The sequence below is a fragment of the Emydura macquarii genome, unplaced genomic scaffold, assembly GCF_026122565.2.
Source record: "Emydura macquarii macquarii isolate MOO-44397 ecotype Brisbane River unplaced genomic scaffold, CSIRO-AGI_Emac_v2 contig_2473, whole genome shotgun sequence".
NCBI classification, from domain to species: Eukaryota; Metazoa; Chordata; order Testudines; family Chelidae; genus Emydura; species Emydura macquarii.
The window spans coordinates 16,336,328-16,358,022 of NW_027132610.1; the positions used below are offsets into that span (position 1 = coordinate 16,336,328).

The 21,695-nt window shown below is 41.1% G+C and overlaps 1 protein-coding gene across 1 annotated transcript; it reads left to right on the top strand.

Moving 5' to 3' along the window:
- Window positions 1-25: 25 nt before the first annotated feature.
- NHLRC3 (NHL repeat containing 3) lies at window positions 26-20,707 on the top strand. The gene is made up of 7 exons (XM_067563043.1): window positions 26-140; window positions 9,267-9,419; window positions 13,118-13,265; window positions 13,776-13,976; window positions 16,052-16,143; window positions 18,677-18,789; window positions 19,495-20,707. Exons 1-7 carry the CDS (start codon window positions 48-50, stop codon window positions 19,721-19,723), a joined length of 1,029 nt encoding a protein of 342 aa, XP_067419144.1. The 5' UTR covers window positions 26-47; the 3' UTR covers window positions 19,724-20,707.
- The last annotated feature ends 988 nt before the right edge of the window (window positions 20,708-21,695 follow it).

Genomic DNA, 21,695 nt, shown 5'->3' on the forward strand with positions numbered 1-21,695 from the left:
CACGCTCCGGCCGCCAGTGCGCGGGTGACGCTGCTGCCCTGGGCTGCATGAAGCTGCGCTGCAGGCCGGGCCCGGCCGTTGCCATGGGCAGCGCCGTCGTGGCGCTGCTGGTTTTCTATTGCGCGCTCTCGGGATCCCAGGTGGGTCTGTCTGTGGGCGGGGGCGCGGCCGGTCAAGGGGTCGGTGTCCCCCCACACACACACATACACAGGTGGGTGGGCTGTGCTGTGCTGTGCTAGTTCCGTCCCCCCCGCTCTGTGCCTTTCATCCCCGCCCCGGGGCCGGGCGTCCGGGCCCCTTGCTCCCATTGGCCCCGGTGCGAGGTGGGTGCCTCGATACCTATCGGGACCTGCGCGGCCCTGCCTGCCCCTCCCTCATCAGCCCAGTCGAACAGCTGTGAGGGGGGGCTGGGCAGCGGGCATGGGCCTGTTGGGCGGGAGGTGGCAGCTGGAGGAAGGGGGAGCCCGGCTCCTTCCTTTACCTCTGTTCCTATTCCCAGGCCAAACCCCCTCCTTCCTCCACCTTGTCTATCCCGTCCTCTTGAAGAGCTGAAATTGGTTCTTCCCAGTTAACTTGTTCAAAGGGCAGCCTTCTTTAAAAAGAGATCAGAGTCAGAGTCAGTTTTTAGAAATGTCATCAACTGAATGTGATCAACGTGTAAATTTCTAATTACTTTATTTACTAGTTACTCAACTAAGAAGCTGGATGTTGACTGGCGGTGTGTGACAAAATAAGCCATGGGTCCCCTCAGGTGACGTGTTCCTGCAAAGGTCAGCCTGTTCTAAAGGAGCTGTCCCTGCACACCGACCCAGAGTTTTGTTCCAGCACAGTATACTGCCTCCTGTTGCTCCCCAATTCCACTTCTATACTTGGTGATGGAATAAGGAAGTGGGTTGGATTGGCTGTGAATGACACACTGTTTCTTGGATCATCCAAAGTGATGCATCGCCAAAACCATCTGAATGTTTGGAAGGAGATGGGATATGCCACTCACCAATCTGAAGCTTTGTTTTTAAGCTGTGCGCTGCCACTTGTTATACAGTACTCTCACCCCACTTCCATGTTGTAAATGGTGATTGAATAGGGAACTGGATTTTGATTGGCTGTGTATGACAAAATAAGTCTTTGGTCACCCTAAGTGACACATCCCCACAACCATTAAGCTGGTATGATGTAGCTGAGACATGGAAGTGCCTGTGTTGAAACTTTTATATTGTAAAAAATTGTGGCTCATACCACCAGCTTCTCTCCCTCCCCCACAACTCACTCTTTCTCTCTATCTTGTGATATGGGCCATAATGTTTGCAAAGGAAAAGTTTCAGGTAAGGTAAGTTCATAGTTCAGCTACATCAAAATAACTTTTACACAATTTACAATATGGAAGTAGGGTAGGGGCATAACAGATGGCAGTAGTTATGATTTGGTGCCAAACTGAGGGGATATATCTAGTGGGGTCCCACAGGGGTCTGTCCTGGGTCTGGTATTAGTCAATGTTTTCATTAAAGAAGATAGAGGGGAGAGTATGCGTCTAAAATTTGCAGATGACACCAAAGTGGGAGGGATTGCAAGGAGTTGGAGGACAGGATTAGAATTCAAAATGAATTTGACAAATTGAAGAATTGGCTGGGCATCAACAAGATGAAATTCAGTAAAGACAAGTTCAAAGTGTTACAGTTCAAGCTGACTGCATTAGTATTCCTCTTCTGTGCTCCCTCAAGGGAACCCACTTTTGGCTCCTGGCTCTTCAGCTGTCACTTCTCTTGAGCAAAGACCCACATTTCTCTCCCTCCTACCCAGGGGTTTTCCAGGCTGCACAGTGCCCTGTCTACACTGTGATATTTCCAGCAAGCCAGATTGCCTAAAGAGGCCACCATCTACATTTTGCTTTTTTTCTGAAGGTTTATGAACAGCATAATTGCTAGAAGTTGCACCTGACCACAGTCCTTTGTAAGCAGCACATTTATTCTTAAGGTGAAAGCATTACAGAGAAAGTATATTAAACAACAAAAGAACCTACATGCATGCTAATAAGCTTACTACAGATCATCCTCAACTCCAATAAGAGCTCTGGAGACATTCCTTCAGACCTCATAAAGGGGTTTTTCTGTGGCTACTAGTTCATAACAATCTCAGCTCAGAACCAGAATAGCTAGGAAGTTCACTCTTTCTTTGATCTTCAGATTCTGGGAACTAGTCGTCAGTAGACAGCGATCCCATCCTCAGAGCATAGATTCAAAAGTCTGGCTTTTTTGCATAACCAGAGGTGGGAAATTTGCATTCACCTCCCCTTAGTGATCCTTAGGAAAATCACTTGACACCACCCCAAATGTCTATTCTTGTCTGACCCATTGTTCCGTATACTCCTCTGAAGTTCATAACACTTCCTTGGGTTCACATCTTTTCTCTCCCCTAGAGAAGTATAGACAATCCTGGTCCACAATAATATATAATCTTTGTATTTAATGCAATGAACTCAAAATATACTTAACCTTAATTCAGAAAGGTTTCCCAAGGATATAGCAAGAAATTGCCATATCTGTCATACAAAGTACTATACATAGGAAGGAAAACCAAACGGATAACTAAAAAATGAGGAATAGCTGGCTGGGTGGTAGTACTGCTGAAAATGGTTTGGGGGGTTATAATGGATCGCAGATTGAATTTGAGCCAGCAATATAATGTAGTGGCAAAAAGATCTAATATCATTTTGGGATGTGTTAGAAGTGTCATGTGTAAGACAAATGAGGCAAATGCCTCGTTCTGCTCAACACTGGTAAAGCCTCAGCCAGAGTAGCGTGTCCATCTCTGGATGCCACGCTTTAAGAAAGATATGGAAAAATTAGAGAAAGTCCAGAGCAGAGCAGCAAACATTATAAAAAGTTTAGAAAACGACCTATGCGGAAAGGTGGGTTTAGTCTCGAGTAAAGAAGATTGATGGAGGCATGACAACAGTTTTGAAATAGGTTAAGGGCTGTTCAAAAGAGGACAGTGATCAATTATTCTCCATTTCTATTTATGGTATGACGAAGTAACTAGTTTAATCTTCAGCAAGGGAGATTTAGATTAGACATTAGGAAAGTCTTTATCTATAAAGATAGTTTAGCACTGGATTGGGCTTCCATGGGAGATTGTGGAATCCCTATTATTGGAAGTTTTTAAGAACAGGTTAGACAAACACCTGCCAGGGATGGTCTATGTCATAGTTTCTCAACCTGTGGTATGCGTATCCCTGGGGGTACACGGGACACAGAAAGGGGGTATGCAGCAAAAAACCCAGTGAAGGGAGGCGGGCAGTAGCCGCCGGCTTCTGGAGACACCGGATGGCAGCTGCCCATGTCCTGCCCAGTCCCAGCTCCCAAGTGGGATCCCGGCGGCAGCCTCCTGTGCCCTGCAAGTTGGGCTTGCAGCTGGGTGGCTGCCACTCGTGCCCCGACTCTGAACCGAGAGACAGCCTCCCGTGCCCTGGCTTGAAGATGGGCAGCAGCTGCCTGCCACCTGCCCACCTCCCTGGGTCCCAGCCTACGCGAAAGTTTCCTCCACCCCAGCTCAGAGCAGGTGGCAGTCGCCCACCTCCCGGGCTGGCAGCCAGGTGGCAGCCACCTGCAACTTGCCCATGTGGCAGCTCCCCTCCCTGGCACAAAGTCTGGTGCCCAGAAAACCAGGCGGAGAGCCCAGCAGCTTGCCCAGTCCTGGAGCCGTGCTCTACCCGCAGGCTTACTCTAGCTCTTACTCTTGCTCTAGCTGAGCAGTGAAATTGACAACTATGACAGCCCGATTTTACCAGTATAAAAATCTTAAGAGGAGCCCACGCAGTGTGATTTGCCCGAGGCCTGCACCCCCCTCGGGATGGACGTGGGGAGCGCTGCTATCCACTCTGGTGGGCCGCTAGTGCCTGCTCATACCTCACAAGTTCCCGCCTGTGTGAGGAGAACACCATGTGACCCTGCCATCAGGCCATAGTGATTGGCTGGCATTGACCTTTGCTCCTATATGGAGGAAGGGAAAGAGGAAGGAAGGGAGAAACAGCAGGGGGGTTTATGATTTGCCACAGCATTGAGGAACTTGGAACTCTCCTGCTTTACGAGAAATACAGTCATGCAGTGGTAAAGGGGAAAAAGATTGTATTTCAGAGTGGAAAATTGAGTGTTGGGGTACTTATTAAAATTTTCAGAAGTTAGGGGGTATTTGCTACTTAAAAGGTTGAGAAACACTGGTCTAGGTATACTTGGGAATCTATGAAATCCTGTTACTGGCCCTTCTGTATACACACCTTTATCAAAATTTCCCCTTCGGAGTGGATGTTTGGTGCAGTAGATCGTTGTGTCAGAATTACAACCATAAAAACCTCCTTATGATGCAGCAGACAGCACCAGATTATACAGCAATTCTGTGCAGAAGTTTTTTGTGCAAAACAGTGTCTGACTATACAAATTCTTAGGAATGCTTAAATATAGGTATCACTCATAATCAGCACTAACATCATCGGCCATTGCTTAATTAATTAAAATACTATAATAAATAGCAACATCTATACTTACTTTACAATTTCAGAGTAAACGTGAACAAGTACAATGGATTATTTTAGTTGAATACATGTATTTTCATTAATGGTGAACCATGAATCTTATTCATTACTGTTAAATCTAATCACAGAAAGATTAAAAAATTTGACCATTGGCTAGTTCCAGCAGAGATTTCTGTGCATTATAGCAAGTAAATTGAAAGACAACAAGATGCATTTTGGTGGATGCATTTCAAGTAGTGGCTGGTTTTTTTCAAATACCATTTACTGATTATTCAGAAAAAAATGAAATTCCCCTACCACAGAAAAATACTCCAACTGCCCTCTCTATAGTACCTTTCTATGCAACTTGAACATAGTATTATTATTTACTTTTCAAATATTGATTAGTTCAGTAGAAGTCCTCAACATTATTTATATAAACAGTAAAGTTTATTAAAGCAAAAGTGGTGTCATTATAGGTACTGGGAACCATTTTGTATGTTTCCACAAATTTGGTCAAACTGAGGACTGGCATTTCTATGATGAAATTTTGGAATTAAAAAGGAAAGGAGATAAAGACATTCTAGCTACAGATAGATTCTCCAAATTCCATTACAGTGAACTAGTCTACATTGCTAGTGTCTGAGTCTCACAGCAACATAAGACAAGCTGGTTCAACTAACACAGCTACAACTACACTACATATTCCTTTAAATAGCATGTGAGCACTCTAGTGGTGTTCCCTGTTGTTTGTATTTTAGAAGCCACTCAGCAGCAATATGCATCGAGGTAGGCCTTGTATGTTTGCATATAGTTCATAGACATGATTACTGGGAGGCTGCTGTGTCTATGCAGTGTCTTTTCTTTATTTTTTGTTGTGTAATTTGCAAAACACACAACTCTAATAAGCACAATTGTTTTTATGTGTAACACAATTTAAAACTTTTTAATACATTTTTCATCTAAAAACAAACCAGAGTTCCAATGGACTTCTTCATTTATAACTATCATATAATTTCTATGATAATATTACAGCTGGATTTGCAGCAAATTCATTGAATATTGTTTTTGTTGATTTTTACATGCAATATTGCGTATTGTATGTAAACTAACAGAGAAAACACAAAATAAAAATTGGGGTAATATATCTGTCAGACCAGAAATAAAGGTTTGCATCTGGAAGGGGCATATCCTCATCTCTTCATAATGAAATAACTGTTGCAGGGACTTGTCACTTGGAGTAACTCGATACATATTTTGTCCCATGCAGCCAGTCAAAAACCAGTTCCTTATTCAGGGATTATGTACAATATGGAACTACAGGGGGGCGGGGGCAGTGCCATGTGGCAGCATCTTGCTGAAGAACAAAGCCTTGGCTTGGTAAGCAGTATAGAATCATAGAACCATTGGGTTAAAAGGGACCACAGGGATCATCTAGTTTAACCCCTGGCATGTCCCAGCTACTTCAGAATAGTCTGACAATTGTGGGGATATGTCACATGGGGTGACCCAAATTGAATTATCTCACGTACAATCTGTCAAAACCCAGCTCCTTATTCAAGCCCTATGTACAATACAGAATGGGGGTAGGGAAGCATATTGCTCAAACCAAACCTTGGTGACGGTAAGGGGCATGTCTCAGATACTTCAGAACAGCCTGACAGTCACTGGGCCAAGTCACCTGGAGTGACCTGAGACACATTTTGATTTTATGATTCTATATACAGGCAGTCAAACACCTGCTACTTATTCAAACTCTAAGCACAACGTGGAGTGAGAGTGAAATGTGGCAGCATATTGTTATAACAACAAAGCTGCGGGTTGGTGAATGGGATGTCTTAGTTTTCAGAACAGTCTGATGAATCCCAGGATCATGTCACTTGGGGTGACCCAAGACACGTTGTCATCCACAGCCAATCAAAATCCGGTTCCCTATTCAGTCTTCATATACAAAATGGAAGTGGGCTAGGGGTTTGGAATGTGGCAACACATTATGCGGGAATGAAGTTTCAGATCAGCAAATAGTGTGTCCCAGCTCCTTCGGAACAGCCTGATAGTCATGGGGATGTGTCTCGGGTCACTCTAAATGACAGTCATGTACAGTCAGTCAAATCCCAGTTTCCTTTTTCAATCACCATTTACAAAATGGAAGTGGAGTGGAGGTATGACATTTTGCAGCATACTATGCAACAACAAAGCTTCGGGTCAGCGAGTGGGATTCCCAGCTCCTTAAGAACAGTCTGGTCATGGGGATGTGTCACTTTGGGTGTCCCAAGACTCATTTATTGACATACAGTCTGTCAAAACACAGCTCCTTATTCAAACTCCATGTACTATATGGAAGTGTGGTAGGGGTATGACATGTGGCAGCATATTGTGCAGGATCAGAACTTTGGGTTAGAGAGTGACTTGTCCCAGCTCCTTCAGAACAGTCATGTGGTTCTGAACAGAACATGTCACGGGGGACATGTCGCTTGGGGCGATCCAAGACTTACTTTGTCACATGTAAGCAGTCAAAACCCAGCCCTTTGATTATTTACTTAATAAATAATTAAGGAATTAGTAATTAAAATTTTTATCATGTTCAATCACACTAACTTGATGACATTTCTAAAAATATAATCTTACAGTGATACATTTTTAAATAATTTTGGCCTTTGAATAAAGAACTGGAAACCGTGAATGTGGAGCTGCTACCACAAATAAGGAACTGGAATAAGGAACTAACTTCAGCTTCGTGTCTCTTCTCTTGATTTAAAAAAAAAAAAAAAATGCCAGCTATATTACAGTAAAGGATGAGGTGTAAGAAAACATTTTCTCTCTCTTTTTTCCCTGTACTGTATTTTTTACCTTGTATCAGTATGTCTGACTTTTATTAGGAGAATGTCGAATTAGGCAGCCATAAAATTGCAGAGTCCAGAGGGCCCTGATTGAAATGAATGGGACAAGTCACCCCTGCAGAGCTATTGTTTCAGGCTCCCTCCAGATGCTGGTAGATAATGCAGTCAGTTTACGCTTGGCTCACTCTTGAGTTTTTCTCCATTACTGTAAGGGCTAGAACATACATTTATATTGCACATATTTATAATATAACAATGAAAAGGTCAGATTCTGGAGCACAGTTCTATGGCAAGGAGGTAAATTTTGTAGCAAATCCCATTGTCATGGAATTGTGGAATGCACAGGGCCCTGCATATTCCTTGCTCTTTTTCTTGTCTTTATGCTCCTTGCCCTCCTGGTCTGTCTGTGTTCACAGGATTCTGTCTTTTATCCTCTTTTTTTGACATCCGTGCTCATTCCTTTTCTCGCCATGTTTCAACCTGTTCCTCTCTTTCCTCTTTCTCTTTGCCACACTCATTCTCTCTGTACTTTGTTTTTCCTCTTCCTTCCCCTCCTTGAACTGTGTTTTTCCCCTGGCCCACTTGCCCTGCACAATCCAGCATTTTATCTCTGTAGAGAGGATGTGAGGTAAAGCATAGATGCCTTCCCAGCCCTGCCAGGATCAGTAGCCAGCTGCATATTGTGGCCAGGTGGCTGAGTTGCTTGAAGGGCTACTAATCAAGCGTTTCCTTAAGCAAGTGTTTTGGCTCTCCATATGTGAAAGGCCAGGCTGAAAGTCTCTACGGGAGGCTTCTGGCAGGGTGGCAGCATGTGTTAGACGAACTGTAGTTGGATGTGCACTTTGAAGCATACGTGCGCTCAACCTGACTACTGTCACCCTCTTCATCTCCAGTGACCTGCTCTGTGTCTGTAAATCCTTCAAACTATAGTAACATTCTGGTTTTACGTGTACAAGAAAGTGAGCATGATGTTGCCCTACAACGAAAACCATCAAGAGCATAAGGAGCCCACTACTAGAATAAGCCACAAGAGATCTTTAGCTTAAGTCATAGAGAGCTTTAGGGAGCTAAAGGACTAGGATTCCAGTCCGGCTATAGCAGGACAGAGTCATGTAGAACCCTGTGGTTGTGGCAGCAAGAGTCTTGAGATCTATCAGACCCTTTGTGATGGAACTATCAGCTACTTGTTAACACACATGGGTGTTATGCAGTGAAGGTACCTTGAGAATGGAAACCTCTTTGGGAAATTAAACCTAGTCATCACCCAGTTCCCACAATCTCTTTAAACACAGATGGTATGACTTGTTTCCATACTGCCCAATTCAAAACTCTATCAGTACTGAAGGTGCTTGAAGTGAATTGTCTTGAACACAAATCTGAACAGCATGGTTAGGCAGCATATCAGATACAGCAAAAACAACGAGAGTCCTGTAGCACTTTAAAGACTAACAAATTTAATTTCTGCAGGCATATCCGATACAGCTACTGGAGGGCTATTGTGGACATGCAGTCAAGAATTGTTACAGGAGCTTAGCACCCTCCGTTGGGGCCAGTTTTTAAAAAGAGCTCAACGCATTTTGAGTGCCAACACCTGCACAACTGGGAAACAATTGCGTAGTTTTGCCTCAGTAATTGTACAGCATCCCTGTACTCTTTTTAGAGACAATCCCATGTCAGAATAATACTTGTTATTGAGTAATTGCTAGATGTATTCTTGATTTAATGTTTCAAGTGTGCTGATTCACTTGGCTCTTACAAGGAAGATTTTCAAATGCCCAAATCGCAGTTAGATGCTTAACTTCCATTGGTATCTTTGAAAATCTCACCTTAATAATAACTAATAAAAAGCTGAAGGGTTACAGAAAGTGACTCCATTTCATGGAATTTAAATGTTAATGGTCATTTACTTTTACATTTTTAAGGTATTAAGAGCAATTGCTTTCTACTCACCTTGGAGGATAGAGCAACAGCTCTACAAGCTGGATGTGGGCTGGCCTAAACATCCAGAATATTTCACTGGGCAACCATTTTGTGTTGCTGTTGACCCTCTTCATGACCTGGTCTATATTGCACAAGTAAGTAATAGCACTGGATTTCTGTCCTTATTAGTATTATATTGTTTTTTCCACTCTGCATTTATACTAAGATAATTATAACAGTTTATTGTACTAAATTCTTGATGTAAATTTGACTAAGGTTATTAACAGTATAAGTTTATTTAAAATAGTTCTGGATCTGAAGATTCTTCCTGTGCACATTAGGCTTGTTGCTTTATGTTTTTAAAGGCTTCAAATTTTAAAAAAAGATGTTTTTAAATGGCAAGTGCCACAAGAAAAGATACAAATCAGTTAGTCTACAACATGGAAGTCTGCTAGTAGCACTGAGGCAACTGCATATGTCACTTCTGCTACTGTTCTTCCCATCCCTCTCTCAACTCAGTAAACCATGCCTGCCTTCCCCCCTGCCTCCCCCCCCTCGCCCTCCTCCCTCAGGAAGGATGGTTCAGTGGGTTGCGGGAGACCTAAGTTGAATTCTTGCTTTGCCACAAACATCCTGTGTGAATTTGGGCAAGATGCTTAATCTCTCTCTGCCATTGTTCCTCATCTGTAAAATGGGGATAATAGTACTTACAGGTTTAATAATTCAAAGAATGTGAGGTGCTCAGATAATGCAGTGTTGGGAGCTGTCACAGTCCATGGTCCCCTCAAGGGCACCCACTTTAGGCTACCAGCTCCTCAGCCGTTACCTCACTTGGGGAGAGATCGCATCCCCCTCTCTCTCTCTCTCCCTCCCTCCTGACCAGAGGGTTTTCCAGGTTGCACAATTCCCTGACTACACTGTGATATTCCCAGTAAGCCAGACTGACTAGACAGGTCAGCATCTACACTCTGCTTTCTCTCAAGGCAGTTATGCACAATATAATTGCCAGCAGTTGCAAGTTACCATACAACCTTTTAAAAGCTAGCACATTTATTCTTAAGGGGAAAGTGCTACAGAGAAAAGTTCCAGAGGGGTAGCCATGTTAGTCTGTATACAGCAAAAACAACGAGAGTCCTGTAGAACTGTGCCCACAAAAGCTTATGCCTGCAGAAATTAAATTTGTTAGTCTTTAAAGTGGTACAGGACTCTTGTTGGTTTTGCTGCTGTAGAGAAAAGATATTAAAAACAATAAAAGAACCTACACACAAGTTAATAAGCTTACCAGACATGACCTTCCGACTCCAGCAAGGGCTCTCCTAGGACTCAGTCCTTCAAACCCCACTTCAGAAGCATTTAGAAATACATCCATGTCATTCCCTTCCCCAAAGCAAGGAAGTAATTTGTGGTCTATGCCACCCACCAGGACAGGTACCTAGAGACTGGCTCCGCTTACGAGACTGTGGTTCTGCTGGTGCAGTTTCTCTTTTTTTGAGCTGATGTTATCGAACCTGGTCCTGCTGGCACAGTCTTTCCATCTTGAGCTGATACTGACAAGACTTCTTCCCTAGGCACTTGTGCTGACACTGGCACTTTTCATGCTGATTCTTTTGCTCCCGGTCTGCAAGCAGCTAGGTTTCCAGACACAGTCAGTCCCTCTCCAGCTGTATCCTTTCTTGGTCAACCTGTGGACCCGTCCACGATCCCAGTTGCAGTGATGGATTAGTTCTGGACAGAACATAGTTGCTGCCTCTGTCAGCCTCTTCCATCTCTCTCTCTCCTCGCAGGGGGTTTCTAGGCTGCTCGGTTCCCTGGGTACACTGCTTATTCCCAGAAAGCCAAACTGCTTAAAAAAGCTAGTGTCTGTGTATTGCTTTCTCTTCACAGGCTATGAACAGATGTAATTGCCTGCCATTATAAATTACCACAAATCTCTTTCTAACCAAGCATACTTATTCTTAAGGTAAAAGCTTTGTAGAGAAAACATATTAAAAACAATAAAGGAACCTACACACATACTAAAAAGCTTACTAAAGATCACACCCAACTCCAGCAAGCGTTCTGGTAGAAGTCAGTCCTTCCAACTCTTCCGCAAGGAATGGACTGCCCCAGACAGTTGATTTAAATCACCATGTGGAAAGCCCTGATTTAAATGATTGATTGGAATCTACTTTTCCATTTGTACTTCAGTTATTTTCTAGAGACAGGTGCATTCTCACTGGTTGATATAACCATTAAAATTAGATATGGTACCTCTTTTTGCTACTTAAGAGGTTACACTATGACTATATACATTTATTTAAGCAATTATATAGCTTAATATTTTCAGATTCTTATTAATTGTACATTTTTAGTATGTTAGAAAATGGTGACTAATATATTGCTTATTTACAAGATAATTAACTTTTTGCTCATGATTTTTGTCAAGCTGCATTAGGATGGTAACTGGAATTTAATTAAATGTATAAAACAGCATATAAATTTTATTTTTATTTTACAAAACAAGCCCTTAATACAGTACATGACCTATTCTGCTATATTTATAAAGCTTGACAACAAAAGTTAGATCTTTTCCCCCTGCTTCTTTATTGAGTTAAAACTTGAATTAAAAACTAAAAGTTTTTGATAGAGGCTTATGGATTCAGCATATTTATTTTTTATTTAAAGTTTTAAGAGATTATATTAAGTTTATACCGTAACATATTTTGTATTAAATTCTGATGTCTGATTAAATAGATTTATTTTTAAAAAGAAAAACTTATAATTTAAATAAAATAAAAAAATCCAATTTAAATAAAAAATAATTTTCTTTATTTAAAAAAAAAAAAAAAAAAGATTTGTAGGCCCTCACTCTCCACCCCCCACCATTCTGTAAGGTTCTGTACATTTTTTGGATCAGAAAGAAGGCCCAAGTCAGTTTAAACTCAGGCTCTTTATCCCACAGTCCTTTCTTTGTCTGTTGGTCTCTGGAGGATCTAGTTTGAACTAGTGTAAGCAAGAATCCCCAGGAAGTGGTATCTCTTTGGGAGATTACCACCTAGCTGATTTGCCTTAATCACCACCTACTGTTTTTAGTTCCTGTAGGAGTGGAAGTTCCATGGAGTGGAATGCAATAAAACCATTCATTTAAACAATGGACCCAAAGATACTACATAGGGTTGCAATATTTGTCACATCTCTCCCATAAAGAAGTTCTATATAGTCCTAGCCCACAGTAATACCATAAGGTCTTTAACTGATATTGCAGGAAATTACAATATCTTTCACAGCAGCCACATCAGTACCTAAGATAGACAGAAAATCAGCCATCCCAAACAACTGTTATAATGGAATGTGTACTATTGTACTAGTCATGTCTACATGTTTATATCTAGATTCTGGTTGAGACACTCTCTCTTCAGTAATGCAAACAAAAGTGGTGGGATTTTTATTTACAAAACACAGCCATGGCACTTGCAATCCAGCACAATTAACAGCTATAATTAAAACTTTTGTGTGCCCATATTGGGCTACCTAGGGCATGATTTTTTTTTTCAGAGATGGCAGGCAATCACAATTCAAATTGTAGACAATGAGAGCAGCAGTGGCCCAGCATCTCAGAAAATCATCCCTGAGTGTCCTATAATCAGTGAATACTGTTGCAAACTAAACCTTAACCTTTCCATGTCTTTCCTCATCTGTAAAATGGGGTTAGCAGTACTTGCCCACATCACAGAGGTTATTATGAGAATTACTAATTAATGTTTGTAAAGGGTTTTGACATGAAAATTACTAATATTTAAATAAAATTGCCAAAGGTGAGATTGTTTGCTTGCTAAGATTCTTTTTTCAATTGACTACTTTTGTACACCTTCAGAGAGGGGATAATGTACCAAAGATACTAGTGTTTTCAGAGGAAGGATATTTCCTGAATGCATGGAATTCCACAGTTGAAATGCCTCATGGTATCTTTGCTGTCAACGCCCCTACCAGTAGCTCAATATGGATCACAGATGTTGGAAATGGTATGTATAATGGGAACATGTTAAAAATATTATGCTAAGGAGAAGATAATCTTTTTGCAGGTATTCCTTTGAACAGTAATTTTTAATTGTTTAAATAAGGTATCAAAAGAACATTAAGCCAGATTCATGCTCCCCCAATCCTAATGGTGCACTGATCCAGTTCCGCAGTACAAGTAGAGCAATTTGAAGGTTCCTGAGTTGTGCCACATGCTCATTTGCCACCACTGGTAATCTTGGCCAACATTTCCAGCCCTTAATCGAGGAGTGGGGCCAAAAAAGTATGCATCTCAATGCATAATTTTTGTCCTCTGTCCCATGCTGATAACTCCAGTCCTGTGCACATGTACATTTGATGCCTCTCTAATATGCAGTCATTCTCTTACTACAGAGTTTTGTTACTTCAGTTTCTTTATTCTTAAAGTGTCAAGGGATTTTTATCTTGTTATTATGATGTTGATGTCTAAGACCTGTGGTTTTGCTGAGAAATTTCTTTGCCTTTCTTTAATACAGGAGAGTATGGGCACACAGTTAAACAGTACAGTCCTTCTGGTAAACTTATTCAAGTCCTGGGTACTCCAGGTAAAGCTGGCTCAGGTTTGAATCCGCTGCAGTTTGATCAGCCAGCAGAAATATTTGTAGAGCAAACGGGGGAGATCTACATTGCAGATGGAGATGGAGGGATGAACAACAGATTATTCAAACTGTCTCCAGGTATGCAAAAAGGGAACATAAACGAGAGTTGACATCTGAAACTTTAGAGTACAATAATACTAGTTTTAAACATCAACATTGCTAACTGGGGCCTGATCTTAAGCCCATTAAAGTTAATTGACAGACTCCGCATTGATTTTGATGAGTTTTGGATCAGAGCCTATTTCACTGCTGATCGTTTCAGCAAAAACAGCCAGCTAATCAGCTAACTCCTTGATTGACACGTTTGTAATACCGGTCACTGCTTTTGTAATGCTTGCCTATTTTCTTTTTGTTTCATAAAGATTAAGGACCCAGCATGTGTGAAGTCCTAGTGATTTCAATATGTGTATTCGCATGCTTAAAGTTAAGCGTGTGTAAGTGTTTGCAGGATTGGGACTGTGATGAATTGGGACTATACCAGTTCAATTTATGTATTCTGGTTGATATTGTGAAGTTGTATTTTGAAAAACTGCTATATCATGAGTGTCTGTATGTATTGAATTCACCATTGCTGACAGGGCCTGTAGCAGGTGTATACCAGACAGATACCGTAGGAGGTGCTTAGACGCAAAAGCCCTATTCAGGTACAAACACCTGGGAACACTAGGTGAGCTATATCCTTAGAAAATTAGTCTAGCTGACTCAGCTGAACAGATAGGAGAAGGTAGGAGCAGTGGACATAGGAACAAACAAAAGTGGCCACTTAACCAGGAAGGATTAAATAAGAGAACCCACAGGAATATGGGGGAGAGAGAAAGAGGAAGCATGGAGCAGGAGACAACAAGGTCACAGAAGCTGGGTAAGAAGCTCCAGGAGGGAGAGACCACCCCTCAGGTAATAGCCTGCATGAAGTAGGGGACACCCTGCCCACCTAGCTACCAGTGGTCCACAGGACTCCCAAGGGAAGGATGAGATGGTAAGGGGCATGCGTTGTAATATTTATTGTTTTGAGTAATCTGTACTATCCTGCGCTTGCTTTACATGATTAAGTATAAAGGCACATTGATGCGTTAGACTCTGTGCAAAGTGTCTGAATGTGTGTTGGTTGCTTCACACTTGCTGCATGTCCCTGAAAGAGTTAATCTGTGCATCAGAAGCTTCACATCTTGGGGTGGAGCTCTGGGAGAGGGATGTGTTTGAGTAACCATATCTCGGAGGTTAACGCTGGTCTTAGGCAGGCATGCAGAGGAGCTCCATTTCCAAGAAGGGTAGCAGACTGAGAGTCAGTGCCCAGAAAATGTGCCAGAGAGGCTAAGGGAAGAAAACACTGCTTCAGCCTGCTGGGGCTTCAGAAGCTTTACCCCGCTGTAGGGATCCAGAGCAGCAGAAGTGTGGATTCCCCCTCAGAGTAGTCCCAACTGGTGGCCAGGAGGGGGTACTTGATAGGATCTGTGCCAGAGGCCTACATGAGCTTTCTCCCTGTAGTTTCTCATGTAGGTCATACTTCTATTATTCATGCATCTTGAAAATGTCTTTCTATTTTGAAGAAACAAATTTTTAAAGAAACCAATACATTATCATGACCATGAACTTATTTTTCCCTGCAAAGGTCTCCTTTGTATATTGCCAGTTATACTTTTCTGTGTTGTATTATTGTGAGTACTAGACAGATAACGCCAAGCAATATACTTTATTATAGCTTATTTTGTGTGAAAAATGTCTTGCCTCTCTAGCGTGACCGGAAGAGAGTTTTTTCTCTTTTCTGTCTCTACTTGATACAGTAACTTTCTTTTTAACATACGCAGACACCGAATGGATAAATAAAATGAAAAACAAATATATCTTGCATGGAAAAATTAAGCCAAAAGTATAAACAGAATTGTCTCCTTATGAATTGTAAAGTTTGAAATTAGGAATAAGAGCCTAATTCTGCTCCCATTGAACTTATTGGGAATACTCCCCTGCACATCAAGAAAAGGAAGGTTGTGTTTTAAGTCCTTTTAGTTTAAAGTCCTGCCTTATAAAAATAACTCATACTTCTATTGCTATGAATAATTTAAAAGGAATTGAGGTCAAACATATTTCACTCATTCATATTACATAATAAAAATGAAAACTACTTTTTCATTGTTTATCATGACTTTTACCATTAGATTTCAAGGAGATATGGCTGCGTGGGGAAAATGGTACAGGTGTCGGTCAGTTCAAGATTCCTCACAGTGTCACAGTAGATTCTGTTGGACGGGTAAAGAATTAAAACTCTATTTTTTAATGTTTTAGGATCATTTTTTTTGCCTTCTCCCAAATATGTCTAAATGTATTTTTGGTACTTAATGTCCTTTGCAAAAAAAAAAAAAAAAAGATAACCCTAAAAAGTGCCATTTTTCATCTTTGATTATTGAGATCTGGCCTACTGCATACAATTTTAATCATGGGGACAGTCATGCTTATTTTTTTCACGTTGAAAACTTTTTCTTGAAGTGGCTGGGAGGGTAGGAGGGAGTCTTGACCAGCTGCCATAATCTTTTCATGTACATATACACACGGACTTCCTACAGTCCCCAGGAGGAGGCTGCTACTTTTACAGACCTTTAAAGGAAGGGAAGGGGGCAGGAAGAATGAAGCCCCCCAATATGCTGCCACTCCCATCTTGTTCCTTTGCATTTATGGGATATGCAAGATGGGAGCATTGACCCTGAGGACCTTTGGTGTTATGGCTTCAGAGCTCCTTCAGAGAACCTTAGGACAATATTAAAAACTAAGGAAATTCTCTCACATAAAACTGAGTTAAGGTTCTATCTGGGTTACAGCCCATCGCAATGCCTGAGAGGTTGAGTACACATTGTGATGTTTCACGGGGTACCCAGGGTTATGAGGCACCTCACTGCCACCTGCCCTTTGTGTGAGGAAGCCTTGTCTGGGATTGCTGTGTGTCAGCTCTCCAACCCCACCAGCCATGGGCAACACAAGCTCTCCTCTCTCTTAGGCCTCGCAGGTCACTCTACATGTTAACAACAGGCACATTGCAACGTTTGAGCTCTCCCATGTGTCTCCCTGGCAAGTCCAGCCCCTTGTCCATTGGACGCTCGCAGTATTCATCAATTCACTGCTTCCAGAGAAACTACAACCCAGCTTACTAGTTTCACTTCAGATCACCACTTTGCTTAACTCACAGCACTTAGATTTGTGTGTAGTGAAATCAAGTATAAGTTTATTTAATAAAGTATAGAGATTCAAGTAGTAGCAAGTAGAATTACTAGAAACAAATGATTATATGTAAAATAAAATCATAATACACATTCTAGAGTCTAGTTAATAAGATGCTCTCATGTCTGGTTGGGGAGGGTATTGCTCATCCAAACTCCTTTCAGCGCTTTACAGCTAGGCTGGCTGTGACTCTTCTTTCCTGAGACATGCATGCTTTCAGATTGCCTCATAGGTGAAGGATTCAGTGCGTCTCTCAGCACACCAAAATATACCACACCAATCTGTTGTCTTTATTGATAAACAGGACAGCCCCTGCTGTTTGTTTCTTCCTGTACGTTTCTTCTCTTGTTTATTTCTCATTCTTTTAATATATACCTGGCTCAATATGTAAATAAACATATAGTGTGTGGCATACAATACACTAATAATCAGATAGGAAGATAGGTGTCAGTTACCTTCACCGTGAAAGGAATATCTTCAAAGTATGTTGCCTCTTGATGATCTGCCTTAACTGCAAGACCTTAAGAACAGAATTTTCAGTATAGATACATAACTCCTTAAATGTTATCCATGTATGTATATTTCACATTGATTATGATGACCAGTGGTCAGCTGCCTCTCGTTAGAGATCTCACATGCCACCTTTTGGTCAACTATTATGCAGATACCTGACATGGGATCCCTGTGAAAACATGTGCACCGCCTGTGCCCTCTTCCAGTTGGCACCAGGGAGTCCCTGGGTCACACACATCCTTATAGGAATGCTTTAGTTTCTCAATGAAATAAATAAATAACTTTTAAAACAAACTAAAAAAAAAATCTGAAGTATTTAAATTCACAGGGTAAAGTACCAAAACGGTCACTCACTCTGCCCCTGCAGCAGTAATCTGAGAAAGCTATAATGTTTAATGGATATGGTGGTCTATAAGAAAACAGTCAATGATGGCAATACATGGGATGCCTTAATCTTAATTGTACAGTGTTGTTATAACTCATTCACAGTACACAGAAAAAAGCATTCTCCACACATTTCTGATTAGACCAAGGGCATACTGAAGATAACCAATCCCTACAATTCCCTGTGCCGTCCAGTGTTCAAAGTGTTGTTGTACACATACATGCTTATCTATGCAAACCTCCTTGACCCAACTCATGAAATTAGATCATTTAAATGGGGGGGCGGGGGGAGGAAAGCAATTGTTAATTTGATGACATCATATTTCATATTGCATATGTGTTCTGTGGTGAACATTTCTATCTTGCACCTACAAAAGAAGGGAGGATAAGATACTGGTATCTCTATTGGGGCAGGGTAGACTAGTTAGTGTATCTTAACTGTGACTGTCAATTTTTAGTTTAACTTCATTTTAAGGATTTTTTTTTTTTTTTTTTTTTTTGAGGGAGAGTCTGGGAATTAATACCTGGTTAGTCAACTTCGTAACATGAAAAGAGAGCCAAATTAATTTCTGATGTAACCCTCTTTACTACACTATATTTGGCCCATTATGTGTGAGAAACTGATGCTTTTGGTGTGGCTATGTATAGCCAACTGTATTTATTGTGTGCAATAGGTGTGGGTTGCTGACCGAGGAAACAAAAGAATCCAGGTTTTTGATAAAGTCACAGGTGAATGGCTGGGGTCCTGGAGTAGCTGTTTTGTAGAAGATGGTCCCTTTTCTGTCAGGTACTGTAACTATGTATTTCCACAAAAACATTTCAGGGAAAACAGAATACTACTTTTTCTCCAGTAAGATTCCACATTACTTTAAGCTGATAGCAAATGCTTGATATCAAGCTCTAGAATTAGCAAGTGGAATTGGGTCCTGATTCCTGATCCTGCAATAGGGTTTGTAAAGGTGAATCCTTGCAATCACATGACTTCATAGGATCTGCCTGTGGACTTGACTGGGGGATTGGGACTTTCATTTTAATTTAAAGCTGTGAGATTCATAGACATTGGGGAACATGATTAGGAGCTTGATGTTGCAGCCCTTACTCAGATGTGTAAAGGCTACTGGCATAGTCCCTTACTTCCTTTGTATACATTCCTATTAGTTTGCTGTTACACCAAAATCTGTGGCTCCAAGGAGCAGCATACTCCAAGGAGTCCTGCATACTTGCTCTGTATACTCTACAGCATTATAAGACTGAGAGTGTCAGAATGGTTTTCACTTTGGATGTTAAGGTATTGACACATGGGTTATAAATGAGGGTGACCTAAAACTCAGATTTGCAGGTCCAAATCAGAGAATTAGACAGTTAATTGTCACGTCTGCACATACACACTATTTGCTCACCTAGATATGGATAAGAATTTTTTTAAAGCACATAGTGGTGTTAACACGAAGTGTTCGAAGGAGACATTAATTCCAATTTATTTATTTTTTAGATTAACCACCGATGAAAAATATCTGATTGTCGCTCAGCTGAATATTAACAGAGTGTCTGTCTTGGCGGCACCGCCAGTAGGATCCATTGGAGATTGCAGTGTGGTAAACACAATCCAGCTAGCCGATGAGGTCAAACCACACCTGGTTGATGTAAATGTGAAGACTGGAGCAATTTATGTTGCAGAAATTGGTGCACAACAAGTACAAAAATATGTGCCCTTAAACTAATGGTTTTCTTTGGTTCATTCAGCACAAGCCATTTCTTCTGGATTACAAGATCTTTCCTGTGCTTCCATTCATAAGCACAGAATGTTGCACTCCTAGAATCCATAAAATAACTGTTTTGTGACCTGCCCTCACTCTTATTTTCTGTGTCAAACTCAGGGAGCTATTTTCTCTTGGTCTGTCATAATTTGTCCTACTGGTATTTTTGTGTGTGTTGTTTCATTTTTGTTAGTTTTTGGGATTGCGACATTGGGTTTGAAATTATTTTTCTAGTCTAGACATAATTTCCATTGCTAAGCAATGTACACTCTACTTCCAGTGTCTGGGGTGCATTTTTGACTTCTTTACCTAGCCAGTGCACTCTGTTAACTCCTAAGGTTCTGGCTGGCAGAGAGAAATGTCTACATATTAATTTTTCCAGAACCCTGGTCCATTTGAGGCCTCGGATTCTAGTTTAACATTGCTTCAGGTTTCCTTGGCTCTTTATGCTAACATTGTCCAACCCAGAATAAAAAGTTGCAGCATGTCATAGTCTTCCTGGGCTTCAGTGAGACCTTTGACACTTATGGCCAGTGCTGAGGCTTTAGCATCTTTGTCATCTACCTTAGGTAATCATTGATGCCACTGTTGACATTAAAGGCATCAGCCCCCATCTGAAACATCAGTTCCTTGTTGATTTAAGCTAAATCCATATAAAGCACTTTAAATGAAATTAAGAGCATCTTCACGACGAGGTGACACTGAAACTGAGTTAGTTAAATGGGTATAAGTTTTGTGTGTAAGCAAGGCTGAAAGTAGAATGTGTTGAAATTTAGCACATCTGAGCTGACTGAAGAACAGATTTAGGATTTACTGGGACACTTTTAATCAACATTAATCCTGGAGATCTATAACTTGCTTACATCCCCCTAATCTTATTGAAACTCAGACACATCTACAGTAATATTTGACTTTTGGATTCTTGTTTTTAGAGACAAGTCTGATCTTTTATTCTGCCTTCAGATTTTCAAGGACAGTTCTGTCCTCTCAATACTCAGCTGTGACTTTCCACTTCTTTTTGAGGGATTTCTGCCAATACATAAGCAGCTAATTTCTCTTTAACACAGAACTTGCAAACTTCTTTGTGACTGTTCCAGAGACTTTGTTTTTACAGTTCTTTCTCTGAATCCAGTTTGGTTTCTGAGTTGGATATGTTAGTTTCATTATCTGCTTCTCCAAAAACAGACTTGCTACACCAATATCCTTCTGTCTACCCTATCCTCAATCCACAGCGATTCCAAAGCCTTTTAGGTATTGCTATTCAGCCTTTCAGAGTACCATCTCTTCAGTTTAGAAAGAGTGAAAAAGAGCACCAGATTTTTTTATATATATTTCAAGTGGTCAAGAGTGACTCTCCTGGTGAAAAATTGGATGCATCTAAGAAACTGTGGACCCATCCTCCTTGTTCAATCAGTAGCTATGAATGCTTTGAAGAATGATCTGGGGGATTTTTTCCTATTCTTTTCACATAACTATCATGATTCCTTGGCTATTTTGCATGCTATAATAGGTCAAGGGAGGCTAAGCTGTTTCACCTCCCCAAATAAGGAGTATGGGAAGTGGAACCGGTGGAACAAGAAGTGTCCAACATTATGGATGTCCCAGCAGTTGAATTTGGTATTGCTTAGTTCAATACCAGGTTGACTAAAACTCGTATGTGCAGTTTAGCCTTGAATACCTGTCTTGCCAGGGTGCCCAGATTCTCTTGTAACGTTACAACAGTCTACCTGAATCATTAAAGAAGAGTCAGATTTGGTTGCCCTATCTGGACATTATTGCTCCTTTGGAACCAGGCAATCTTGAACAAAGTGGGCTTTTTATAGATGTTTGTCATATTGAAAGAGACACTGGACTGGCAGATACCTTTAGATGGCAGCTCAAGAAGCCTTCCTAGTGATGCACATAATGAAGTTCTGCTTGTGCCTTTGAGATCTCT